General features: G+C 53.8%; 1 protein-coding gene across 10 annotated transcripts in view; it reads right to left on the reverse strand.

Annotated features, from left to right (window-relative positions):
• Positions 1 to 511: 511 nt before the first annotated feature.
• Positions 512 to 27,886, reverse strand: part of GAS7 (growth arrest specific 7) — a 210,732-nt gene continuing 183,357 nt past the window's right edge. For all 10 annotated transcript variants that reach the window (XM_049110220.1, XM_025428377.3, XM_049110223.1 and 7 more), the window contains 8 exons: positions 26,330 to 26,445; positions 23,775 to 23,849; positions 19,004 to 19,082; positions 12,499 to 12,627; positions 11,738 to 11,861; positions 7,911 to 7,990; positions 6,190 to 6,288; positions 512 to 5,380 (listed from right to left, as the gene is read on the reverse strand). In XM_049110220.1, the coding sequence (XP_048966177.1) occupies positions 5,267 to 5,380; positions 6,190 to 6,288; positions 7,911 to 7,990; positions 11,738 to 11,861; positions 12,499 to 12,627; positions 19,004 to 19,082; positions 23,775 to 23,849; positions 26,330 to 26,445 (816 nt within the window). In that variant the 3' untranslated portion in view covers positions 512 to 5,266. The remainder of the gene's footprint in view (positions 5,381 to 6,189; positions 6,289 to 7,910; positions 7,991 to 11,737; positions 11,862 to 12,498; positions 12,628 to 19,003; positions 19,083 to 23,774; positions 23,850 to 26,329; positions 26,446 to 27,886) is intronic.

A 27,886-nucleotide genomic window follows, 5' to 3' on the forward strand; every position in this document is an offset into this window, starting at 1 on the left:
GCCGGGAGGGGGCTGTGGGTCCAGCAGCATGGTACCCATCTGAGGGGCGGATCCGCGCCCAGGTGCCCTCTGCTAAAACATGAGGTGTAAGATTATCACCAACCCTGGGAGCCTAGAGGGATCGCTGAGACCATTTATACAAAGGAGAGTGTGACAGCCCTCCAGGAAGGAGGGTCACCCAGCAGGACCCAGTGTCTCTGGACAGTTTATTTTACATGGGATGAATCTAAGCATCTCAAGTGTACACACAGAGCCAGAGCGAGGCGGGGGTGGGCCGGGGTTGGGGGGGAATGAGAGAGCCTTTCACTTCCTGAAAACGCTTTATAATAATGTAGAACAATTATATATAGCAAACGGCTTCAAAATGTAAACCCTTTAAACGTTTAATTCTTTAGCATTAATACACACAAATGCTATTAGGGGGTGGCAGGGGTCAGGGGGGTGGTCGGGGAGGGAGAAATTCGGGGGGGGGTTACAGCCTCCATAGGGATCAGAGTTTCAACAGTGTTACTTATAAATTATAGTACATCAATTTTATTTACTGATCTAGGCAGCCAGAGGGTGGAAGGGTATACAATGTGAAGTAAACACAGTCATACCGGGATGAGAAATGCTGGCAGGAGACACAGCTTTTTAACATTAAAAATGTATAAAGTATTTAGCAAAAGTTACAGAAAACAGACCAAATAAGCAAGTTTATTTTGTTAGAAAATCCCACTGTCCTAGGGTTTGCTGATGTGCTGGTCGGTGAAAGGGCTGCCCCCCAATGCCCCGGTCCCGCCCCCGCATCTCCCTCCTCAGGGGAGGGAAGCGATGCCAATTTGGGACCCCGTCACCACCGCGGACAGCCGGTGTCCCTCTGAGTGTCTGCTCCCGGGTCCGCACGGCTGCCGGAGGCCACAGCTCCCAGGAGCCAGTCGGCTGCGTGTGATGCCGGGAAGGACACGTCCCTGCTTGACAGATGAGGGAGCACGGAGGTCCCGGGAGGGAACGCGACTTCATTGCGGGTTATAGGACCAACGAGGCAGCAGGGCGGGGCCGGTCCAGTGCTCTTGCCCTGGCACCGTATCCCTTCCCTCTCCGCCCCCGTGTCACACCGTCTCCACGACCACACCCATGTGCCCAGATCCTTTGCACTCTCACTGCAATCCTTTTAGGGACGTCCCTCAAACACAAGGGGTCAGCGTCCCCTGAACAGCACACAGGGAGAGATCCAAAGGTCATCACAACCCAGCTCCCTCGGAGGGACCCTGCAACAAAGGTTCCTGACCTGGCCACACCCCGGCCTCTAAAGGGTTCTTTTCACCTGTGTCTTTCGCTTGCCGATCCTGCAAGCCCTACCTGCCAAAACTCAACCCAGAAGTGTCCAAGAAGCATGGGACCCCGGCGGACTTGGGCTCCATGGCTCACACCTTCCCTGGCCTGGATCCAGGAATATCTTCCATTTGCTTGGTGGGGTAGGGGGTAGAGGGGTGCCTGGTTGCCTCCAAGGGCTCACCTCTCAGCAAGCAGGGCACAATCGGGACATGGCTTGGCGGAGTCATCACCTTGGGGGTCATGCCCATAGCTAGCCCGGTGTTAGCTGGGTTGGGTCCTATCTCTGTCACCACCTGCCACCACCCAAGGGCAGCAGGCACAGGCTCTGTGTGACCACCGGCGGAGCAAAGCTCCAGCAGTATCAGGAAGCTCACGGGAAGAGGCTCTGTCTTCATGCTTGTCCTGGCTCCTTGGACACAGACCTCAGGACACGAGATCAAAGATCAGGGGATGAGACCCCCAAGGTGATGACTTATGAGTGCTCCCTTCTGGGCCCGAGGAGGAACTACCTCATTCTCAACAGCTCAGGAAACTCTTCATTTCGGCTCCATTTGGGTCTGCACACAAGAGAAGTCCCAGGGTATCCCTCTCGTGAGGATTTCAGACACTACCATGCACAATCACACAGATGGGGCTCAGGTCAAGCATGATGGTGTGGGATACAGAACTGGAGCGAGAAGGGGAGGCGGAGGGAGTGCAGTAGCTGGAGGAGGCTGGGGAGACCAGAACGCACACCTGCAGCCTGCAGCCAAGGCAACAGACATCCAGGGGAAGGTCACGGCCAGCCCAAGGTTGCCCCCTGCATTTTTACCGGCCATTTGTCCATTCACCTCCCATACCCAATGCTCAGTAGAAGCTGGAGGCTTTGTGAGCCAAAGGGAGGGCCCCCAGGACTGCGTGGGCTTACCAGCTGAGGTGCAAACCTCAGGCTGCAGCTTAAGTGGGAGGCACCCCTCCCCAACCCCTGGCCCCTTTCTGCACAAAACCCTGAAATGAGCCACTAAGGCCAAGTGTGAGCTCCAAGGGCTACCGTGGGCACAGCTGGCATTTGGAGGCGCCTTGGGAGGCGGAGGAAGAAGCCGTGCAAACAAGCTGAAGACCCTTGGGCCAGGAGCCTCCAGGCCCAACAGAGCATTTCCCCAAGCGAGGACGCATGCAACATAGTGCGGTTCTGCGAGACGAAGGAACAAGCTAGTGACACACACACGATGTGTGTGACCCCAAAGCATGAAGCCAAGGAAAGCAGCCAGACTCGAGGGCTGCATCGGGGACTCCTTTTGTACAGCATTCTAGAAAGGGCAAACGGCAGGGTCAGATAATCCATCAGTGGTTGCCAGGGTGCAGGAAGGGAAGCAGGTGTAGACTGGCTATAAAGGAGTCAGAGGGAATTTTTGGGAGTGATAGAAATCTTGTGGTTTTGGTGGCTGGTCGTTAAGACTGAGGTCTGTCAAAATTCACAGAACCGTATCCTTCCAAAGGGTGGGTGTCACTGTATGTCAATAAACCCCAATAGCATAGGTCCAATGACCTCCAGAAATCTGGAAAAACAAGGCAGTAGGTCCTGGCAGGGTGGGATTTGGGGAATATACTGATCGATGCCCCCAACTTAACACCTGTAAAGTGCTTTCCAAACTACCTCCATAATCACCAGTGGGTCTGCAGAATCCTGTTTCGACTCTCCCTGTCGAGGCCACTCATGGCTGGAAGTAAAATCACTTCAACAAGCCAAAGTCTTTGATGTCCTTTGAAGTTTATGGCTTGTGTTTCCAAGAAGGGACCTTGGCTCAGCCAAGGTTCTTACGTACCCATCTGCTAATCTAGGAATTGACTGGTCTTCACAAAGGGAAGAGAAACAAACCCCCCCGTTTGGGAGTGTGGACACTGTTTCGGTTTGCTTCAGTCACTAACCCCAATGAGAAGTGAATGAAGGAGCACAGGAAAAAAAAAAAAAAGAAATGAAATTTGTGAAGGCTAATGAGACCAAATTAAGGACAGTGGGGTGGGGGTGGGGAGTACCTTCAGAAAATGGGCTGGTGAGCCCCCCTCTGTCTCCCAGGGAGGACCAGAAGACTCAGGAATCCTCAGATGGGAGGGAGAAAACAAAACCCATGAGCCATATCACACTCAAAATATCTGTTAGTAACAAGGCTATTGGCTTTGAACATTTGAAAATCACCCACAAATGAGTTCAGTAAGCCACAAGGCAATTACTACTAGCACCCATTTTTCCTAGAGAAAACAAAAAATAATATCCTAAGATTGGTAGCTGGTGTCACAGCCCAGCCCCAGATCTGGAAGGAGTGGTCCTCCCTGCCAGGGACAGATCCACCCTCATGGCTTTCGTGTCGGCAAAGGCCTTCACGTGGACCTTTTTTGGTTAGGGTGTTTTAGTAGGACAGGGGACAGTTTGGCTCACTCTAGGATATTCAGCATCTTTGTACTCTAAACTGTGAGGACATAATTCTGACTCAATGAAAGAGGTGCCCAAGGACTCAAGATGAGTGAGGCAACAATTCCCAGCATGAAGACCAAAGGACCCCGGGAGTCATGCTCTTAGGATCCTGCCCTAGTAGGGGGTATATGGACCCTGCACATCCAAGTAATCAAAGGGAAAGAGGAGTTAAGAAGGATGGGTTCTCAGGGAGTGGGTTCTGGGCTAGAATCTGCCCTTTGCTGGCTACGTGACCACCTCTGGGGTGGTGGTGAAGGGGCGGAGCGGGGGGAGGGACATTTCTTCTTCTGGTCCCCTCATGGTGCTTAGATGTGATGGAGAATGTGTTTGCTGTGTTTCTATAAAGGGAGAGAGTGATGAGTGAGGACCCAACGGCGTGCTGAAAGCTTCCCAAGTCACAGGATTTTGTGGGGATCTGGGAGATGGGGGTAGGGGGGAAGATGATATTAACATCAAGCAGGGCTCTGTGCAGGGCTTTGGAACGTGCAGGAGGAGCTGAGACCAAGGTGGCAGGACACTGCCTGTAGGGTGACAACCCACTGTGGCCGTGAGAATATGCCATGCCTGTTTGGTGCCCACCAGGGAAAGCAAGCCACATCTGGGGAGGGACAAACCCCAACCCGCCTTCCACAGGGCGCTGACACAGGGCCCTGAGAAGAGCCCGGGAGGGGGCAGGGGTGGCAGGAGGGAGCTTCCCTGAGGAAGCAGTTGAGGGTTGGGTGGATTGGGGTTTCCAGCCCGGAGACTTTACAGAAGATGCCTGACCTAATAGGAAACGTGACTCAACACTCTGACTTGGTTGGGGCTGATGTGAATGAGGTAGTTCCATCCTGACCTCTCCAGGCAGGGTCGGTCTGGGCCAAGAGAGGAGCCAGGCCTTATTCCCAAGACTCCCAGATGATGGAAAGTGGCAAAGAAGAGCCCAGATTTGGGCTCTCAGAACATAAGGGGAAGAAAATAAAGAGGGTGGGCTGCAAAGAATTCTGGGTGTGGGCTGGGGAGCTGAACGGTGCCTTCTATCCATGATTCTGATCCTGATACTTGGTTGAAGACAGGGACCTTTCTGCCATGACCCTCCAAAGCCTGGGACACCAGGGGGGCAGCTAGAAGACAGGCCTTGGGGCTTCCAGGGGCACAAGTGTGTGACACAGCTGGCTCTGGGTGGGGAGGTGACCCCTAGGGTGCTCAGCAGGGACCACACCCAGTTCCAGCCTCAGTCTGTCCTGGGAGCAGGAAGCAGAACACAGGAGTCGGGGTGGGGGCGACGGCCTCGGAGACGGGGCAGGGCTGTGGATCCGTCTTCTTGGCCTGGGAATGCGGGCAGCTCCTGGCAGGGCCGCCCTTCTGGAATCACCAGCTCAGTGGCCCGGGACCAGGACAGTGGGTGGGAGGGCGGCTGCGCTCGGCAGCGGGCCCCACAGTGCACACTGCCACCGCCTCTCCGTGGGACCCCAGGCCCCTCTCTGCAGCAGGACCCCCGGGGCTGTGTGTGCCAGCCTAAATCTCCATGTCCACAGGGCGGATGTTGCCTGTCTTGTGCTCTCTGACCCACAGCTCCCTGTCTTTGGCTGGGTCCACTTTTCGAAGCAGTTGGTCCACAGGCTCGACTGTCTGCAAGGGACGGAGAAGGGGACATAGTCAGAGGTGGCAGGTGTGCCAGGGAAAACACCTTCGAGCCCTGCTGCTCACGCCTTCTGGCCTGTCCCGGCAGCCTCTCTAGAGGGGCTGTGGGGCTCCAAGGGAGGTGCCTGGGAGGTTCAGCCCGGCGCAGGGCTGCAAGAGTGGGGAGCCTGGGCTCTTGCCCCCACTCTGTGACACCCTCCGGGCACTCTGCCCTCCAGCCTGCAGGCCTGCGTGACGGGGCAGCGTGGCACTCGGCTCCGGGTCCAGGGCCTCCTCCTCCTCCTCCTGCATCTGTCCCCACCTTTACCACCCAAGAACAGAGCCAATGGAATTTGAGTGTTAGAGAATTTGAATATTTCTGGATTATGTATTTATTTCTTTGGTAAAAAATTTGCCAGGGGAGGTGATAAGGTCTTCAGCTATTTTAACTGTCATGACCTTCTTTCTCCTCGGGCTGACAGCTGACGTCAGTCTCTACCTAGCGCCTCTACCTCGGGCGCCTCTCTGCCACGCATGCCATCTCTATGCCGCGTGCGTCTGTCTCGGGCGGGTCTCTACCTCGCGTACGTGGGATAGACTCGCGCGTGTCCAGGCCAGTCCGTGAGCCCATCCCAAGAGGTGGCCCCCAGGCCCAGGTGCCACCGGCCACCTTCAGGACAGATTCATTTGGAGGCGCTCCTCAGCCGGCCGCGCCTGCACCAGGGAGCTCCCCTCGGGCCCCGGCTCCTCTCTGGGGGTGGGGGTGGGGGTGGGGGTGGGGGTGTCCTCGTGGCCTCAGCCCGGGGCGGGGGACTCACGCTTTGGTTGAACATGTCCGTCTCGTGCCGCAGCTGGGTGTACTGGCACAGGTGCTGCCGGATCATCTCCACCCTCTCCACCTCCAGCCGCTCCAGCTCCTGCCCAGGAGGAGGCCAGACAGCCCTGAGCGCCCGCCCTCACCTCGGGGACCAGCCCACTCTGAACACGGAACCCCAGTCTCCGTGCGCCTGCTTGGAGCTGGGGCTGAACTCGCGCAGCGCTGAGGGGGGAGGCGGAGGCGGTGACAGCAGCTGCTGCGACCCGAATCCCGCCCTGCCCGGCCGCACGGTGGGGTGAGTGCTGGGAGCTTCACGGCGTTACTTAACTGTCCACAGTAATTTTAAGAGAGAGGCCTTATCTGTAACCTCACTTGTCCAGAGCACAGGGCATTGTGGGAGGAACGGGGTTTGAACCAGGCTCCTGAGTCTGCACCAGGGAGCCCCAGCCTTGGTTCCCGTGGGGTGGACAAATGGGTCACATGCAGAGATTCTGTGCCTCAGTCTCTTGGGGCCTTGGCCCTGGGCTTCTGCCGAGCAGCCTCCTCTCCTCTGGCCATCCAATGCTGACGTGCAGAAGACAGACCAGGCCAGGGGAGGCAGGGGGGCTGGGAATCGGACGGCCGTTGTCAAATGGAAGAGGAAGGGTTTGTCCTTTGGTTTCTAGATAGTTCTGCATCTTTGGAATTTAGGGGATCAGACTACTATTCTGCGCACAACTAGGTCACTGCCTAGGTGATTAACCGGGAAAGAGGGTAAAGCAGGGGGGCTTAATTAGGAGATTAACCGGGAGGAAGACTAGGTCACTGTCCCTGGGGGAGGCTTCTAATCTGCTCTGGTGGGCTGACACCTGGCATGCAGAGCGTTAGTCTGTCCTGCGCCGGATGGACGACGGTAGCTTTGGGCAGTGGAACAATGCAGGAGATACCTGGTGCCAGGCCTCCTTTCTCATCCAACCCAACGGCCCCAGTGCCAACCACACTTCACCATCCACCCCAATGGGTGCTGAGGAGGAGATGCCGTCTCCTCATAAGAGATACTCAGGGGGTGCCGGGGTGGCTCAGTCGGTTGAGCGTCTGACTCCTGGTATCAGGTCAGATCATGATCTGAGGGTCGTGGGATCAAGCCCCGTGTCAGGCTCCATGCTCAGTGGGGAGTCTGCTTGAGATTCTCTCTCTCCCTCTCCTTCTGCCCCTCCCTACTGTGCTCTGTTTCTCTCTAAAACAAACAAATCTTAAAAAAAAAATAAGGCAAAAATAGGGGTCTGATGCCTATTCCCTGTACCCCTTAGTCAGAGGCCTCCCCTCTCAATCCTCCCAAACAGCTACCCCAACCTCACTCTGTATGCACCCCCTTATCTGGGACGGGCAACCCTTCCTGGGGTGGGGAGGGTCACTCTTCCTGAATCTTGGCTGTCTTTCCTAAAGGCACCACTGTACATTTGGTTGAGGGCATCCCTGGGTGAGAGCCTGACCCCTTAGGGAACAGCCAAGGAGGGTACGGTAAGACACAACCCTTGCCTGTGTTCATGCAGCTAGGGAGTGCAGGATCTGAATTCACATAGACTGGCCCAGAGTCGAGGTCTTGGCTCTGAGGCAGTGGAGAGGATCTAATGACCACCTCTATGGCCACCTCCATTCCACCATCATCCGCATGCCCACCAGCATCCCCCTGGGACTCCCAAGCACCACTCCCTGAATGGACAAGCTTCTCTGCTCACTCACCAATGTGGTGGTCACCATCTCTTCAAACCATTTGGACTGGGCTTGGTTGTAGAGGTCCACACAGCGCATGAGGTCATCTCCTGGAAAAGACCATCAGCCACCATCACACTCTGTCCTGTCCTCACCATGGCTTCCCTCCTCCATCTGTGCCCCATGCCCTCTCCTTTCCCTGGGTCATGGAAGCCACTGGAATGTGGAGAGACGGGAAGCAGAGCAAATGAAGGGGCAACCCTGCATCACGAGCTTGACCCCAGATACTAAGAACTCAGGATGAGGGTTTCCAGTATGTGTGTGTGTGTGTGTGTGTGTGTGTGTATGCTCCTAGGACCCCCCCAATCCTACCACGAACCCAAGAGATGCTTCCCTCTCTAAAGACGGCTTCTCATTTGACACTGGAGAGTCCTTCTTGGTTAAACATGTGTCACAAGCAACCTGGAAGTAGCTAAGAGTGAAAGAAGAGAAGTCTGCAAATTGTGTGTGTGTGTGTGTGTGTGTGTGTGTGTGTGTACATGCACCAGAATATAATTCTGAAACACAAAATAACGTGCCTGATAGTCTGTGGCTCACTCCTGTACAGTAATAGTACGAAGATATGCACTGGCACGCTACACACCAATTCTGGGACGGTGGTCACTTTGGAAAGAGAGGATGGGTGGGAAGAAATAAGCTCCTCCCACAGCATTTTATTTCTTAAAAGAGACCGGTGAAACAGACCTAACTCTTCAATCTTGATGCTTGGGAGGTTATTTTCTGGAAAGGCAGGTACATTCGAAATATTTTGTAATTAGAAGGAAAATAAGCCATAGGACAGTTGCAAGCATTACTAAGCATATCAGCACCCAGAACCTTATTGCCCAGAACGCAATGCCTGGCCCTGCAGCCTCAGTATGCCCTGGGAACTTGCCAGAAACGCAGATCCCAGGGCACACCAAAGACCTACTGAATCGGAAACTGTATTTTCCCAAGATCCTCAGGGGAACCCCGTGCACATTGCAGCTAGAGAGGCATCACTTGGGCACACGGCTCCGTCTCAATGTGGTTTTCTGATCATCACTGGGTTCCAGAGACAGGAAGGAATCACAGCCTTTGTTCAAGATGCGAAAAACTCAAGAACCAATCCCAAACTAGCAGATTCACTCTCAATCTAGTAATTCCAGCGGAGTCAATGTCCTCTAACATCCCCTGGCTCATGTGTATTCTGAAATGGAAGTGAAAGAAGTTGGGGAGACTCCCGTCCACGTAGCCCAGGGCCCAGCTCAGCACCACCTTCCACTGAACTACACTGTTGCCAAGAGATGAGCCCGAGTAACAGAACACAACCAAGAGCTCTTGATCCATCCTCAGTAATGGGTCCCTGATCCCAAGAAGGACTGATCTGGAGAGAAGAAAGTGTGTACTTCACAGCCAACACATTCCCACCAAGAGCCTGACAGCACCTGACCAACGAGGGGGGTCAGCAAGTCACCCTACAAACATATGATACTCAAACTCCCAAAAAAGCCCTCTTTGTCGATCCCAATCTTGAGACCATGCTTTGGGATCTTGTGCGACATCAGGAAATCGGGTAGCTGCAGGAGGACTGGAGGGTTCGACAAGAGGCTCTGGGGCATGGGGCCAGGCACGAGGCACACAGAAAGGGGTTTTGGAAAGGAAGAATTTTTCAGTTAGAACCAAGGGCAAGGACCAGTCGCTTCCATCATAAGATAATTCCAAACTGTAGGGATAAGTCTGTATTATCTGATGGCCACACAACCAGCCAAGACACAAACAGCAAGACCAGAAGAACAAATGTAGCAGAGCCTTCCCAGCACGAAAATGGAACGTTCTTCTGAATTCGGCTGCAATTGACTAGAAAGAGCAAGTAGCAAGATTGTCCAGAATGTGCGAGAAATGGGTTCTAGATATTTGGCTATTCCAAGAGAAATGAATGTGAAGCAAAATATCTAGGATACGACGTAAATGAATACACAAAACAATGGAACTCGAAGGAACAGGGCACAAAGCAGTGCTGTGGGTTCAAATAATCTCCTGGTGGGTCAAGTATTTACGTGTTTATTTTTTACACCTGAGGCTAAAGGAAAAAAGTGATTTAAAAAATACATATTGAGGAAGGAAAGGTCTTTCTAAGGGAGTCACAAAATCCAGACCTTATAAGGGAAAAAGACTGTTCTGCAAAAAAATTCAAGAAGAAAACAAGCGAGCGAGTGAGCAAGTGAAATATAAAGAACAAAATTAAATGCTAAATGGCAACCTAGGAAAAATATTTGCAAGTCAAACCACGGAAGGTTAATTTTCCTGACATATAATTAATCCTTGTCAATCAATCTGTCAGAACAAGACCAGCCACCTGAAAAGAAATAGGGGAGAGGACAGGAGTTCATCCGTTCACAGAAAAAAAAAAAAAAAAAAAAATCACAAGTGACATACAGAAGTCTTTTTTTAAAATGCTCAAATTCGGGTGCCTGGGTGGCTTAGTCGATGAAGTGTCTGCCTTCGGCTCAGGTCATGATCCCAGGGTCCTGGGATCAAGTCCCACATCGGACTCCCTGCTCAGCAGGGAGCCTGCTTCTCCCTCTCCCTCTGCCCCTGCTCTCTCGCTCTCTTGCTCTCTCTCCCCAGTAAATAAATAAAATATTTTTAAAAAATTTTAAAAAGTGAGTTCAGGACATGGAACGGAAAATGACCTACTGTGTATAAATTTAAATATCAAAAAATAAATAAATAAATATCAAGAAACATTTTAAAAAGTTCAAACACTAGGAAGTGTTGGTGGTGCGTCTATTTAGTGAATTGGATTTTTATATTATTAGGTGCTGGTCACATTTTTTTAACAGGCAGCGATAAAATTGTATTGTTAAAATAATTTAATAAATTGAGCTAATTGAAACAGCCTCTTCCCGTCCTGGGTGTGCCTTCCCAATCCCCCGGGATAAGTATATTATGCCTTCTATTTCTGGATCTGGTTATCACTATGCATTACAGGATCTTTCAATCAAATGTTGTGTTTCTGTCACACTGCTTTGTGATCGACTACCTCTACACCACTGTATGATCACATCCAGACGGTGGGCTTCGTTCTGTAACGTGTTAACTGTCTTAGGTTCACCAGAAATTCGGGTGAGAAGGACACTGGACCCAAACCCTAATCACAGCGCACGCTTTAATCCCAGAAAGCCATCGCATTGCCACCTGCGTGCCACTCAACTTGGACTTCCTGAACAAATAGTGACTATTTTTTTTTTAACCTGGTTCTAATTGGCCTTTCTCCCCCTTTCTTGTGCATCCACAAGTTTTTAACCACGAGGTTGAAGTAGAAACTGACTCAAGGGTGTGAGGGGGGGAATCTGTGAGAATCTGAAATCTGGTTCTTTCACCGAACAAAATGTGGGCATCCGTGGTGGGGCAGGGGGTCTCTCCACTCGCCATAAGGAAGCCCTGGGAGGATCCTCGCAGGGACAGGAGCCCTGAGTTCCGGACGCATGGAGGATTTTGTCTACCTCCTGGTCTGAGGTCCAGGGTGGCCCCCTCATCTCCCAGGAGGGCCTGGACACAGCGTCATGACCCCCTCCATGGTCCTGCCTTTTTTTTTTTTTTTTTTCATTTACTTATGAGACACACAGAGAGAGGCAGAGACACAGGCAGAGAGAGAAGCAGGCTCCCTGTGGGGAGCCTGATGCGGGACTTGATCCCAGGACACCGGGGTCAGGCCCTGAGAAGACAGATGCTCAACTCCTGAGCCACCCAGGTGTCCCTCAGCCATGCCCTTTCTGTACCTCGTAGGCCCCGGCGAGGACCAGAGAGGTAGGGGGCCCGGTGGCCACACTCACCAGCCTGTGTGGACTTCCTCCGTGCCTTCTTGATGTCTTCCTCCGTCTTGTTGCTCAGCTTGATTTCCAGCTGCTGGGTCTTCATCTCTAGGTCTCTCTGCCGCTCCGTGAGAGCCTTACGGGCCTGGGGTCCAATGACATGGGGAGGCTGCTCAGAGGACTCCATGCCAGGAGGGCCCCTCGGGTTATGCAGCCCAGCCTCCCTGTTGCTGGGTAGGGGTCCTGACTTCTCTGTGTTTATGGATCGTTGTCTCCCCAGCAGGTGCTCAGCGGATAGCAGCACCAGCCACCCCACTCTGGGTCCAGATGGGCCCTGGGGTGGCCACAGTTGGCAGGGTTTAGGGTGCCCACGGCAGGATGCGCCCCTGGTCCTGCGCCCCTTCCCAAGGCACTGGGGTTAGCAGCTCCCAGCAAGGTCAAACCTCCAGGCCTCTGCCAGGGGAACCAAATCATCAGGAGGAAATCTGCCCAGAGAGGCCCAGATAAAGGGCCCGTGTGGACCAGCACACGTGCCGGCTGAGCATCTCACAAAAGCGTGGGGTACCTCGTTTCCTGTGCCTGGGGAGCCCCACTTGGTCTCTCACTGGTCCTTTGGCAGTGACCCGAGGGTCCCAGGGGTGGAGTGGGGGATCCTCAGGTGTGGGCTGGGGGCTGCTGTTCCTCCTACCGCCACCCCAATCCCACCACCCGGGGACATATGCCTCTGCTGTGGGTCACGGACCCTGCCGTCACCCAGCCTGCTGGCCTCCCAGGTCCCTCACCTTCTCTACCGCGGCATAGCGGCTGGCGAGCTGCTTGCGGAGGTCGGCGATGTGGTGGTCACACTTCTTCATGTCCTTCTTAAAGTTCTCTCGGAAATTCATTAAGGGCTTCTCTACCTCGCTGTGCAGCTGTCGAGGAAAGTGGGGGGGGGGACACGCTCAGGACCTGGGGACGTCAGGTGCAAGATGAGGTGGGGGGGCACTCTCCCCCACTCTACAGGTGAGGGTGGGGTCGGGGACAGAGCCTGGCCCAGCCAATAGGAAGGCAGACACAAGGGGCCACCCAATAGGTCTCAGTCAGGGGGTCACTTTAAGCTGGCCAGGCCCCAGGATTCACACCTTAGCGTCCAAGGCTTTCCGAGCCCTTCATCGGCTGCCTCCTGCTTCCCCTAGGCTCTCACCACTGCTCGTAGGACTTTGCTCAGGTCCTCAGCTTACTTTGCTTTACTTTCCAAACTGGGGTTTGGAACCAAGCCACCGCCTCTGTGTCCCCAAGTACTTAGCACAGCGACTGCCTTTTAGTGAGGTGAGCTCAGGTCAGTTCTATTTGCTGAACATCTGCCACATGCCGGGTGCCCCAGATTACAAGGATGGTCTGGACATGGGTCAGAGCTCGAGGAAGCCATGGTGGGCACTGCCCAGGGCCGGGAGAAGATCCCAGCTGCTGGTCTGGGTGACCAGCCCAGGAGGCTCCCCTCTCTGGTCTGCTTGGAGACAGGTGCACCTCCCCTCCTGCCCTGAGGGAGCCAGCCTCTACTCTGGAGAGCCAGAGAGGTGTGGGGTTTTTTCAAGCTTTTTCCTTCCCATTTATGCTTCTTCTTTTTTCCCCTACTCCACCCTCTTTTGAAGGAGAGCTTTTACAGATCAACGTGGCCCTGCTGTGGTCAGAGCCAGGTGGGCAGCCCAGAGCCCAGCTGACTTGGGCCCTCACACTCAGCCTCCTGAGCGCTCTGATTCAGCCTCCCGAGGCCCCCAACTCTGCCTCTCAGAGCCCCTTGACTCAGCCTCCTGGAGCCCCCAGCCCAGCCTCCCAGAGCACCCTCGACTCCGCCTCCTATGGCCCCCCCGACCAGCCTTCCAGGGTCCCTCAGCCAGTCCCCGAAGTGCCTTCGGGAAGCACAGCCGAACATTCGAACATGACCTCCCAACAGGGATTCTGCGACTTCTCTCTCTTCCTCCTTACCGGTCTCTTGCTACATTATCTTTTTCTCTGGAGACCTCAGGACTTCGGTGTTTGTAGTTCTGTATCAAATACAGGTGTGTGTGTGTGTGTGTGTGGGGGGGGGGTGGTCCCAGAGGGCAGAGGCCCAGCTGGCTTTGCCCCACTGTGTCCAGAATGTCTGGTCAGAGCTGGTGCGGGGTGGGAGCCCCTTTACTACTAGGGAGAGTGACAAAATCCTCAGTGCCCAATGCCTGGGAGACAAGTCGATGCCTTGGTTGTCGGATGATTGTCAAAGGCTAACAGAGCACAGGCCTCCTGGAGCACTCCGATTCAGCCTCCCAAAGCCCCCCAACTCAGCCTCCCAGAGCCTCTCGAACATTGGTCTTAGCTCTGCATGCGTGTGAGCACCTGTGCGTGGCTATCTGGATGTGGACACCTATGTGCCCCGGCTGCCCATGAAAAACTTATTACTTATTATTTGACTTATCCCAGTCAAATAAGTTTCAAGTCACTGATCTGGTCCAAGCTCTTCATTTCATACATGGAAAAAAAAAAAAAAAAAAAAAAGGAAACAACACCCAAACACCCCTCTCTCCCTGATGTCAGCTGTAAATGCCTCCAACTTTTCCAAGCCCCTAGAAGCGGACTTGCATAGGAAAACACCCCCACCTGGTGGCAGTCCGAAAGATGCTACACCCTTGAGAGCGGCCCAGAACACGCAGGCCCTTTCCCACTACATCAGGTGTTGGTGGAGGAGAAGCATAGCTTAGCTGCTGGGGGGACCTGCTTCTGGTCGGGGATTTAGGAGGGTAAACTCAGCCTGTCGATTCAGTAACCCTGGGGTCTCTTTCCAAGGGCCTAGGAAGTGGGCTGATTTCCAGACGTCCACGTGCCCAGGAGTTTACTGTCCAGAGGGTCTTTTCAACATTCAGGATTTTCAGGATTCCTAGGCCCCAGCCCCCGGTTCTGTGACTTACAAAAGGGCCCAATACACCAAAATGTGCCTCCCAGATTCCAAATGGCTTTCTGGAAACAAAACGCTACTAGCTGTCACAGGCATGCAATCCCATAGATAGAGATTCATAGTTCTATGTTTTAAATGCTTTTAAAAGACTCATTTTGGGGTACCTGGGTGGCCGTTCGTTAGGCATCTACCTTTGGCTCAGGTCATGATCCCGGGGTGCTGGGATCGAGACCCATACTGGGCTCCCCGCAGAGAGCCTGCTTCTCCCTCTGCCTCTCTCCCTGCTTGTGCAGTGTGTGTTCTCTCTTTCTCTCTGTCGAATGAATAAATAAAATCTTAAAAATAAAATAAAAGACTAATTTTTTTTCTTTGAGAACGCTGGCTGGGTGTCCTCTTATACTTGTTCTAATGCTTGAGCATCTTTGCCCAGGGACAGAGGCCTTCCTGGATGCTTGTCCTTGTGACCTCCTGAGCTGGCCTAAGAGCTGTGAAATCAGTTGTGTCAGTTAGGTCAGCACTAGCTTTTTGATGAGAAATAGAGAACACCAGGGACACCTGGGTAGCTCAGTGTTTGAATATCTGTGTTTGGCTCAGGTCAGTGATCCCAGAGTCCTGGAATTGAGTCATGCATCTTGAGACTTCTCCCTTTGCCTATGTCTCTGCTTCTCTCTCTCTCATGAAAATAAATAAAATCTTAAGAAAGAAAGGAAGAAAGGAAGAAGGAAAGAAAGAAAGAAAGAAGAAAGAAAGAAGAAAGAAAGAAAGAAAGAAAGAAAGAAAGAAAGAAAGAAAGAAATTAAGAAGAAAGAAAGGGAGAAAGAAAGGAGAGAGAGAACACCAGAGTACATTTTAGGTAGAAGTAGTGTAGCTCTGTGGAACATTTGTCTTAGCTATGCATGTGTGTGAGCACCTGTGCGTGGCTATCTGGATCTGGACACCTGTGTGCTCTGGCTGCCCATGCAAAACTTATTACCTGGGGGTACCAATCAAATAAGCTTCAAGTCACTGATCTGGTCCAAGCTCTTCATTTCACACATTAAAAAAAAAAAAAAAAAAAAGGAAGCCCAGAGTTGCTAGGACTCGCTCCAGGTCACAAAGCTTGTCAGGAAGAGCACGGATATAAAACTCACGTCTCTGGACTCCCACTGTCCCCCTAAAATCTTCTGTCTGAATGCATGGCCTCTCTTGCATGATTGGATTTTTTTCTTCTGTCAGAAAGAATTTTTCTATTTTCTCTTCCTCAGCTGAAGCCAGGTAGATCCTCCTTTGCATACAGCAATCTTACTTCTTCAGGAGCCTGTTGCTAGGGATGGTGGCTCGAGCCAGGAGATTGCAAAGCCTGAAAGATTGCCATAGCTGAAATTGCATTTCTTAAAGTGCTCTTACCCCTGACACAGAACATTCAGAGTGAATTTCAACAAGCCCTGTGGAGCAGATGCTAAAATGGGTTTCGGCCATAGGGAGCCCTATTATTCATGGCAGATGCATAAATCCTGGGAGCCCCTTTGCTTTTGAGGAATCATCATCCAGCCATTGGGCTGCTACCCTGGTCGCCTCGGAGGGCCACCAACACTCATAGGCTGAAGGCAGGAGAAGCTCCCATAGAAAAATCCGGTTTTTGTGAACATTCGTCACAGATCTTCCATCAGCTGCATGGTGAAGTCAGCCCTACCTTGACAACACCTGGCTGAAAACATCCCGAGTGCTTGGAGGGGGAGGCCTGCACCCCCCTGGCCACCCCTGAGAGAGGACAGAGTGTCCCTTAGAACAGGGCTCTGTGCATTTTTAAATGCCACTGGTCTGCCCAGAGAGAAGGTCCGGAGGGCAAGCTGCCAATTCCCTCAGTCCTGTCCTCTGCTTCCTCAGGAGCATGTGTGAAATGCAGATGCTGACTGCCAGGGTGCTTGTTAAAACCCAAGGGAAAGGAGTTAGTCCCTTCACGGAACCTTCTAGAATGCTTGCACACTGGGATGCCTTGATTCAACAAATGTGTATTTTGGCCTTGGTCCCCAGCTCCCGGCTAGAACTCCCAAAAGCTTTGTAACCCCCCAAATGATAGGGGTGCTAGGAGCATCTCTGGTGCTAATATTTGGTCTTTGACCCTGGTCCCAGACACAGAACCCCTACCTAAACCCCTTGGCATTTCATGGGAGACAGGAGCATCTTCCTAATGATGTGACCTCGGTGGTCTCCTGGGGAGCTTCAGGATGGGGGCTGGTCACCAGAAAGCCCAAACCATGATTAGAAGCTTGAAACTTTCAGCCTCTCCTCCATCCCCTGGGGAGGGAAGGAGAGAGGGGCAGAGATGGAGTTCATAAGCCATCACGCCTATGTGATGAAAATTCTATAAAAATCCATCAATTATAGCGTTTGGAGAACTTTTGGGTTGGTGACCTCATCCACCTGCCGGGCAGGTGGGACACCACAATGCCATGGGGACGGAAGCTCCCGTGCTCAGGACTCTTCTGGACCTCGCCCTATGGACCTCTTCATCTGGCTGTTCATCCGTATCCTTCACGACATCCTTTAATCTGTGATAAACCGGGAAACCTAAGTACACGTTTCCCCGAGTTCTGTGAGCCATTCAGCAAAGCATCAAATGTGAGGAAGGTGTCGTGGGAAGTCCCGATTTGTCGCTATGTCAGACACATGTGTGGCCAGACTTGGAAGCAACAAGGGGGACAGTCTTGTGGGACAGTGCCCTTTGCCCATGGGATCAGATGCTTCTCTAGGCAGGTAGCACCAGCATTGAGCTGAATTGTAGGACACCCGGCTGGTGTCAGAGAACTCAGTGGGTGTGGGAAAACCAGACGTGGCTGGTGGCTCGGAGTACCGATGCTGGTGAAGGCAGAGGTGGTGGCGGCGGTGAGGGTAAAAAGACGTAGAGATAAATGTGTGTATTTGGAGAAAATTTTGTCACCTGTTGGGCACTATATAAATAATCAAGACTGGAGGGTCTCGGTGATGAGGAGCGGGTGCCAGCAGGGTTCCCGGGGACCCAGCAGGTGACCTTTCAGAACTTATAGATCCAGCTCCACCTCACACTGGCAGCCTCCCTCCCCTATCTCCCCCATCAGCGGAGGCTTCTGCCTCCGTGGAGGCCAGGACGCGAGAAGGGAGGCCTCAGGGGAACACTCCCCAATCAACAGCTTGGAAATAACTCACTGCTTTCTGCCGAGGCAGAAAAAGGATGCTTCACGGAGCCCCCTCACCCACACTCGACTGGCAGATTTCCTGCGAGGTGCTCAGTGGCTGGGTTAAGGGTGCTGTTGCGAGCCCAGAAGTCTCACTCACGGCTGGCGTCAACCTGACTTCGGGGTGCTAACATCCTTCCAAAGCCGGGGGTGGGGCTGCTAGCGGCATTGTTTCTTCCTCCCACCCCAGATCTTTATAAAGCCCTTTTGTGGGTCCCCATCACTTGAGCCACTCATTCTGCCCTCTGCGTGCAAGGGGGACTGTCACGGGGTAGGGTGGTGAGACACATACGAAGCCCGATTCCTGCCCTCTGATGGCGCACATCCCAAAGCCCCAAAGGGCAATGCCTCCGGAGAACAGATGGAACCATGGGTGCTGAGTGTGGAACTCAGGGAGGAGCAGACGCCTCTGGGAGGTGTTACCTCCACATGGTAGTAAAGGAGGCAATGTACCCTCCAATTTGGTGACAGTGGGAAGGGTGCAGACCCCACGGGACAAAGGCCACCAAGAATGGCGCTACTCTCAAGGATCTCTCTTCCTTTAAAACGCAGTCATGCTAGTGGGCAGCCCCATCAGTCATGCACACTTTAGTGTGAATTATTTCCCTTAGACTCTGGGTTTATTTTTTTCCCCCTGAAGAGTAGGTGAGAGCCTGAGATGGAATCTGGAGATGTGAGCCAGGGAGTGGGGAAGAAGAGGGTCACCTGGGAACAGAAAGATCCTGAGAGAGAGTAGGCTTATAAAGACAGGAGTGGGGGCACCTGGGTGGCTCAGTGGTTAAACATCTGCCTTCGGTTCAGGGTGTGATCCCAGGGTCCTGGGACCGAGTCCCACATCGGGCTCCCCACAGGGAGCCTGCTTCTCCCTCTGCCTGTGTCTCTGCCCCTCTCTGTCTCTCTGTGTGTGTCTCTCATGAATAAATAAATAAAATCTTTAAAAAATGCACAAAGGGAATAAATACTTATAAACACCAGTACTTATGAAGCTTTGACTATTTTCTGAGTTCCTGAGGGACACGCATGGCCCCTGATGCCACTGTTTTGCTGTCTCTCTGCCCCGCACTGGGAATCCACACCGCGGACCACGGAAGGGGCCGGCGGGACGCACTGGGGAGATCCCTGCGAGCCCTTCAGCAGCACACGGCTGCATGTGACCAGCTCAGAGAGGCCGCAGGGCCGGCTCACCTTGGCAGAGAACTTGAGATGAACTTCCGCCTCGTCTGCAAGGCTCTTCTTCACCTGGGCCCACGCTTCTCCCAGGGAGCTGTAACAGGAGAGAGAAGGTCAGACCCAGGCAGCGGCACTGCCCTCAGAGATCTCGGCCCCTCCTGGGGGGATGGCTGATTCTCCACGTGGGTTCAGCGGGGGAGGGGGACCATCCCAAACCGAGCTGAGGATCTCAGGACCAAAGGGGGCAGGCAGCAGCACCTGGGGAAACATCCAGAAACTCAGAGAACCGGGGGAGATGGGAGAAGGAGGTGGGGTGCAGGGGCACAGCAGGCACCTGCCCATGCCTTCCCGGCGCCCACCCTGGTTCATGGGAGCGCAGTGTGAAGGCCTGCTGGCCTCTCAAGGAAGAAGGAAAGCCACCTCTTTGGGGAGAAGCCCTTCTCAAACGGAAGGTGCCACACAGCCCTGCCTGCAGGCAAGCCTCCAGTGGCCAGACTTCCAAGGTGATGGTGGTGGTGGAGGCGGGGAGATGGACCCCTGGGCGGAGGGACTGCTCACAGATGCCCACGCAGCAGGGAAGGCTCTCGATCCCCATTCACAGATGATCCCACAGGCTCCCCCAGTCCTGATTCTGGGCTGTAGAGTCCCACCTGGTGTGGCCCACACCTTCCCCACCCAGAAGGGCAGAGTACCGTGAGCTAATCACCTGCCGCCCAAAGGAGAGGTTTCAAAAATAAAAGCAATCTTCTCCTGAGGTCCCCAGGGTCTTCACGAGTGGTCCCCACACCCTCCACCACCTGGAACCCTCGAGCCTCACTGGGCTTCAAGCGACACGCATGCAGTCCTTGCTCGAGACCTCCCCACGCAGCCCGTAAACCCAGGCTGACTGTTCAGATGACTTCATCTCATCAAAAAAGCCACCATCACCCTCCACCCCCAACTCCCTCCCCAGAAAATCCGTAAAACATCCAGCGAAGTGGCACAGCTGAGTCAAAAAGCAGCAGGTCGCGCGGCTCCTGGGCTTCAAGCAAGGCCACCGGCAGTGAGACTCGTCCAACAGAACACAACGAGTCCCTCTGGTCACAGTCCAGGGCCGTCTGGCTGCGAGGCTGGCTCACGGGAAATGGCTGACCCATTTTATCTAGGGGTCCGGCAGCACAGAAAGGTCCCCCGGGGCGATCCTGGCTGGGGAGCACAGTCCATCAGGGAAGAGCCGGAGGGAGCCACGGGGCACTCCAAGCTGTTGGCATCTGTCTTGTTCGGAAGGGGACTGAGCTCCCGGAAGCGGTGCTGGGGCAACTCTGGGTGGCCTGGGCTCTCCCTTGATTTGGCAGATGGTCAGGGGGCCCGGGGATGGGGGGAAGGTGGAGGGGGTGGGAGCAGTCGTGGCGGTCACATGGATACAAGAACAGAATGCCAGGTGCAGACACAGGCACGCAGGTAACAGGCAAGCGACCAGTAACAGGTGCCAAGCACCTGGGGGTGGGGTGGGGACAGAGCACGGTCTTTTCGACCAAGGGTCAGAGACGACTGCATATCCACGGGGTGGTGGTAGGGGAGGTAAAAAAAAAATCTCGAATCCTGGCCTGATGCCCTAACATGCAGATTATCTCAAGAGGATCACAGATCTAAAGTGAGAGCCGGGCGGAGTGGGAGCTGGAATCCAGGCTGAGCTCCCCGTGAACCTATAAACCAGAGCCCGGCAGCCAGAAAGGCCCTGGGCGCTGCTGAGCCTGGGCGCCTACGGTCAGCACATGGAACTGGCCCAGGGCTTTGGCGGCCTGAGAAGGGCATCTGGGTGCTGCTCTGGGAAGGAAGGAAGCAGCCGGGTCCCACGCGGGATGAGGTCCTCGGCCCCCCACCCACTGCCTCCAGGCTGGGCATTCACAGGGGGGCGGCTGCCACTGCAACCCTCGGATGGGCCTCTCTGGGCAAGCAGCACACTCCCCCGTCCACCCCCCTACTTCCCCACTCCAGAATTCCAGGCCCCTCCAGAGCCACCTCCCAGTTTAGGGGGAAAAAAAAAAGCAATTTAGAAATTCTCTCCCTTGAAGACAGATTTTTTTTCATCTGTGGAGAGGTTAATGAAAGAAAGAAAACCTGAGATGTGTTTCCATTCCAACATACGGTCTCAGGCAGGCCGAGTCAAAATGCGTGTTACTGTCACAATTACCAACCCGCAAAGACCCAAATCCCATTTCCCGTGTGTTCACTGCCCCCCCACTCCCTCCCCAAAGCCCCCGCCTGTCGCCGGGAGGAATGTGTGCCTGGGCAGCCACGATGGGATGCACATTCACGCCCGCGTTGCAGGTGCACGGCGCCGAGGCCCGTGAGCAATCGTGTACTGGGTGGCCCGTGTGTGTCAGTGCGTGTGTGCACGGCACGGTGGTGCAGGCCTGGCTCGTGCAGCTGGGAGCATATGCTGAGCATGTTGGCAGGATGGAGTGTCCCTGGCAGCAGCCCAGGCCGAGGAGGTGGAAGCCGGAAGACTCCAGAACAGCCCTGCGCTTGCAGGGCACGGAGATATGCAGGAAAGCCTCCTTGCCAGGCGGAGGGGCGACTCCCCCACCCACTGACGCCTCCTTCCTGCTCCCGTCTTGGGTCCAGTGTCCCAGGGGTGGGGGCAGAAGGGGGCCACGGGGGTGAGCTCATTTCTGTGGAGGAGCCCCTGGCCCTGCAGGGACCACCCTGTGGCCCACCGCACCAGTGAGAAACCACAGAGCGGCCGCCACTTGGCCACACGGCCTGCCCACGCAGAGAGGCCTGAATCAAAGCCACGTTGGGTTGGCACAGCCCGTCCCCTGGAGGCTTCAGGCCACGCAGGCGGATTTGGACTTAGCATCGCAGCCCTCTGACGACCATAACCACCCACGACAGGACGTCCTCCGTCCTTACTTCCCCTCGCAAGAGAGGTTCCAACACAGAGGGAGGCAGCAATGAGGCGAAGGCCTCGGCGGAGGCGGGGGGAACCTTCCAGCTCCCACCTCCTGAGTCTGCAGAACTCACGTTCCATGAAATTAATTTAAAGAGAACAATCCCACGGTGTTCGGCACATTCACCATATTGTGTAACCACTGCTTCTATCTTGTTCTAAAACCCGTGCGTCCCCCCCCCCCCCAATTAGGGACTGAGTGTGTGGGTCTCTACCGGACTCAGGTTGCAACCCTAAGCCTCCCCCACTCCACCTCCTCCCAGGGTGGCTGTTATTTGGAGATGGAGCCTCTAAGGAAGTAATAAGGTCATATGAGGTCAAAAGTGGTGGGGCCCCAATCTAATAGGATTCAGGTCCCTATAAGAAGAGACTCCAGAGAGCCCATGCTCTCTCCACACCAAGGGAAGCCCGTAGGAAGATGGTGGCCACTTGTAACTCAAGAGGAGAGCTCTTGCCAGACACCAGCCCTTCCAGCCTCATGATCTTGGGCCTTCCAGCCTCCAGAACCATGATAAGGGACATCTGTGTCATTGAATCCGCCCGGTCGGTGGTACTCTATCATAGCTGCCCAAGCAGATGACTATACACACCCCAAAAGGAAACCCCGAACCCATGAAGCTGTTTCTTTCCATTCCATGCTCCCCTGGCAACCCAGCAACCACCTATCTTTGTTCCGTCTTTGTGGGTTTCTCCTATTCTGGACATTTTATAAAAATGGAATCCTATAACATGCAACCTTTTCTTCTTTAACTTAGGATAATGTTTTTGAGGTTCATCCACGTAGTAGCCTGGATCAGGACCTGAGATCCCTTTCTCATGGCTAAATAATATTCCATCGCATATCCCTACGATCCAGCATGGACGGATATAAAACTTGTTGGTCCATCTATCCCCCGATGGCCATTTGGGTTGTTTGCATGTTTTGGCTATCTTGGATGGTGTTGTTATGAACACATGCATACGGGTATTTGTCTGAGTACCTATTTTCAATTCTTCTGGGTATAAACCTACGAGCGGAATTTCTGGGTCATACAGGTAATCCTATTTAGCATACTGAGGCCCTGCCAAACTGTTTTCCATGGTGGCGGCACCATTTTACATTCCCACCAGCGGGCTGCAAGTGTTTTATGTTAAGAAATGAGCAGAAAGGGACACTTGGGTGGCTCAGTGGTTGAGCATCTGTCTTCAGCTCAGGGCATGATCCCAGGGTCCTGGGATCGAGTCCTGCATCGGACTCCCCAAAGGGAATCTGCTTCTCCCTCTGCCTGTGTCTTGGCCTCTCTCTGGGTCTTTTGTGAGTAAATAAATGAATCTTTAAAAAACAAAGAGAGAGATATAAGCAGAGGAAACTAGTTTTCCACTGCTAGGGACCCCTCTGTGGTTGGGAGGGTGGGGCTGATCCTCCGCCAGCCCAGGTCCTGAACCCAAGGAGGTCTGGACCCCTACAGCTGGAGAGGCAGGGGAGCCTGGCTTTCGGGAGAGAATTCTAAATGAGGGCCCGGGTACAGAATCCTCTCCCACCCAGGGTCTTACCAGCCTGCTCTCAGAGAGACGGGAGCTGGGGTGAGAGTCTGGGGGATGGTGTGCAGCGACCAGGGCATGAGGTAGAGGGGCTGCTGACATACACCAGGATCTGGTGGGAGGCCCTTGGTCACCAGACAGAAGATAATGGGGAAGTGCCCACCTTGAGCATGGACGCACATACCTGCAATCATGAGGGCCCACCTGGAGCCAGGCCTATGCAGACTTCCCCAGTCACGTGGGACAATGGCACCGATTAGGGATCAGGGACAAGGAAGTCCCCCATCCTGTCTGCTGTTCCTTCCCATTCCCGTCACCGTTCTCCCCACTCACCCTTCCTCCTGAGCAGCCAATGAATTCTGAGAGAGCTTAGCCAAGTTTTTTGCGTATTCCTCTTCTATCTTTATCCTGCAAATGGGAGAAAACCCAACATGTCAGCTCAGCGGCACGAGATCATATCATAGGTCTGACCCACAGCCCTGCTGCCTACTGACGGTGTAAAGGAACCCTCTAGACCACAGGCTCTGAGAGTTCAAGGTTCTCGTCCATCCACCCAACACACGGCAGGTGCTTAGAAAAATCCTTGTTGAGTAAACGAGCTTGTGTGAATCTCTGTCTCCTTATCTGTAAAATGGGGTGACCCCATGTGTCTTCTGGGCTGTGAAGAGGCGCTCTTATTCGCATCACTCCTAGCCCAGGGCTGGACAGGTGGGAGGCCCTCCAATGAATGAACATAACCTGTGATGGACCACAGGGACATGCAGGGCAGCCTCCCTTCTGGCCCCTGCACCCTGGGGGTAGATCCTCCAAAGCGGGGACGGCCCCCACAAAGCAGGAACATCACCTCCCCCTACAGTCCCCCAGCCCTCAGCATCTCCCGACCATCAGGCCTGCAGGCCACACGTATTTCCATGGAAACCGGGCAGTGCCCAGAGCTGCGGCTGCCTCCGTTCCCCGAGCGAGGGAGGTTGCCTTGGATTTTGCTTCCAGCAGGCGAGCCCTTGACACACTTTCAAGGCAACTCTCTGGGGAGTGTTCTGGATTAACTGGTACATCACGTGAGAGTGTTGTCCCTGGCGATGCTCAGCACCTGAGCGGTGCCCTGGGCCTTGCGGGGATGAGGGACCGTGCTGTGATGTCCAGAGCCACCATGCAGAAGCCCCCGGCCTTTCCCTCGGCAAACAGGAAGGCCTCAGAGACCCTCCGGGGGCTGCAGCCTTGCTCTGAGCAGCTCTGAAGCTGATGGCCCCAGGTGTGGTGATGGCGATGGGTGGCCTAACCAAGCCCCCTGGCATCATTCTGAGTAAGAATTATTTTCTGCTTTGGTCTGAGAGACCCACAATTGTATTTCTTCATTCATGGCTCTGCTCCCACTGTCACCTCTGGATGGCATCTGGGTCCCACTGGAGTCTCTTTCCTGTTTCGTTACTTCCTTGCCATTGCACTGCCCTCTCCAGGGTGATGGGCGACCAGGGTGCAGCATCCAGTCAGAGGTCAACACATCTCCCTCAAAAGCAGGTCTAAGCACTCCTAGCTTCACACTCCCCAAGACTCCTCACTGCCAACTGCATACACCAGGCACCAGGCCTGGCTGCCCTATGCCGGGCCCAGCAGGCTCCACCTGTGTGCCCCTGCCCTCACCTCTCCCGGCTGGGAAAGGCCTCCCGGGAGACATCTGCACTCCTCACAGAAGACCAGAGTGTTCTCCAAGGTCAGATTCTATTTATCTGCTAACATGACATTTTTAGGAACATATAAGACCGCAGGTGTATTCAAACTTTGGCTTCACGGCCGTTTACCTGGTCACCTGTTTTGTGCTACTGTTTGCTTGCACCTCAGCGATGTATCCTCTCCACCCCGTACCAGCTTAGAGGGTCGTAAAATAAAGATTTGCTTCTACAAATGGAAAACAGGCCTCCTAAGCCAAAGAGGTGCTTTGAAACTCCAAAAAATTACTAAAATTGTTATTTAAAAAAATGTTAAATATATTGCCTTTTATTGTAAATATTTCCAGCGCACCCTGGAAACTCCAGAATGGAAAGTTGTGTGTGTAATGCACACGTGTGTGGGGGGGTGCATACATGTGTGCAGGTGTGTGTGCCTTACAGGGTCTCAGACCTCGGAGGAACTGAAAGGTGGGAGGTGGAGAAGGAACTTAAGACTCTCCTTTTACTTTTTCCTGTTTCCATCAGGCTGAATTTATTGTTTCCTCGCTTATGTTCAGACAGACCATCCCTCAGCAAAATCACTATTATAATCCTTGCACTTGTCACAATGACCTCACCTGACTCTTGCATCTCACTGAGCTCCCTGAAGGCAAGGATGGCAGGGATGGGGGTGGGGTGGGGGAGGTGGGGGTGGCACGTTCTTTACACCCAGGCCCGGGACACAGTTTTAGTTCAAAGATGAATTACAAGGTAACACTCCTCCTTTTTGTTATGACAGGACCAGTGCTTCCAATGTAAAGGAGCCCAGGGGTCTACGGCGGGAGACAGCAGGGAGTGGTGGGGACTGTGGCAAAATGCTGCCTCTCTGGGGTGGCTGCCACCTGGCTCTGGTCCATTGTTGGGCAAACCATTCCTGCCAGACTTTTTGCCTTTTCAAGATATGCCAGGCAGCCAGCTTTTAATGTAAGATCTACCAATTAAAAAAAAAGAAAAGTTAGCTCAAACTTCAAACATATTACACAGGCCAAAGCAACACATCTGCAGGTTAGATTTGTCCCAAGACAAATCTTGGGGTGCCTCAGGTCTCATGCTCCCCTTGGGGCTAACTGGGCAGGGTGCCGAGTTGCCAGTGCTCATCCCAGTCGCTCAAGGGCCTCGGGCCCAGAGGACAAGGTGGCGCTGCCCATGGCCCCGGGAGCTGGGAGGGGGCCCAGGCCTCACCTCTCCCGGATGAACTCTGACATTTCCTTCTGCATCTGCTTGCCTTTCAGTTGCTTCTGAAGCAGCAGCTCGAACCCAGCTACAGTGCCATTGCCTTGAGGATCCTTCTTATCAGCCTAGAAAGGACACAGAGGCACGGGAGGTTAGGTGACGGTGGTGTCCAGGGCTGCAGGGAACGGAGTGTGGGGAAGGCAGCCCCCGAAGGGACCCCCCCGCCCCCTGGCAAGCTGACCTCAGCCCAAGAGGGGTGCTGTGCCCACGGTCCCAGTTCGTGTCTCTCTCCTGGGAGGCCTCAGGCAAGCTCTCCCCTGGGTCCAAGTCTGAGCTGCTTCTGTGAAACTCGGTGTTGGGGAGATGCTGGTGCCCACCTCCTATGGTCATTCCAGGGTAAGTGACCCCTGGAAATGGCTTGGCACAGCGCTTGCCGGATCCTAAATGCTCGTTAAGTGCTATCTGATGTTAGTCAACTTTCAACCAAGTCAGGACTCAAGGAAGATGGTCAAGTCAGTGAAATGAGAGTTCAGTACTAGATTCATTTTACAAGCAAATACTCTTAAAATGTCAAAATTAAATGTCTTCTTTCGTTTTGCTTGCATTTCTTCAAGGGGACCTGAATACCTCTTTCCTGCCTCCTACCCAGCAACCCCTAGGCTCAGCCTCCCCTGCAGGACATTCATCCCGGGGTCTGCCCACATAGCTCTTAGAGACTTCTTGGGCCTGGCAGGTACCACACCTGAAGCTGTGTCCTCCCCCATTACAGCCTTTCCCCACCAGGAATCCAGACTCAGATGCTTTGGTGCTTAAAGAAAGGAGTTAAAAATGCATCCTTTGATACCAGACAGGTACATCGGTCCTTGGACCCCTTGTCTCAGCTTAGCCACGGGGTGATGTGGCCAGGCCTTTCCAATCCCAAGCTGTGTCCATCCCCCCTCTTTGCAGTAGGCCTGGGTTGTATCTTATGTCTCTAAGACTACTTCCAGAGCAGATGTTTTAGGAGAAGGGAAATTTGGAAAGGGGTCTGGAGAGAATCCCACTTCCCATCGTTGAGCATTTAAAACCTTATGGACACCCCTCACAAAAACTCCTTTCTGACATGGGATCCCCTTTCCTCAGCCATCCTGACACAAAGCCCTCTGGGCCACACTGCTAATACCTCTCGTGACAGAGAGATCACTACCATGTGGGACACTCCATGGCATGGTAGGGCTGCTCTGGCCACTGAAAAGCTTCTCTGAGTTTTTTTTTTTTTTTTTTAAGATTTTAAATTTATTTATTCATGAGAGACACACAGAGAGGCAGAGACAGAGGCAGAGGGAGAAGCAGGCTCCCTGTGGGGAGCCTGATGTGGGACTCGATCCCCGGACCCTGGAATCATGCCCTGAGCCAAAGGCAGACGCTCAACCACTGAGCCACCCAGAAGTCCCATTCTCCGAGTATTTTTAAGATCCACATGCTTCACTGTGTGAATGCTACACCTTGATAAAAGCCAAAGAACCGCCCCCCCCAAATCCTTGCCTCAATCTGCCTCCCACATGGGATGGAGAGTGATGTGTCCAC

Source organism: Canis lupus, chromosome 5, assembly GCF_003254725.2.
Source record: "Canis lupus dingo isolate Sandy chromosome 5, ASM325472v2, whole genome shotgun sequence".
Classification (NCBI taxonomy): domain Eukaryota; kingdom Metazoa; phylum Chordata; class Mammalia; order Carnivora; family Canidae; genus Canis; species Canis lupus.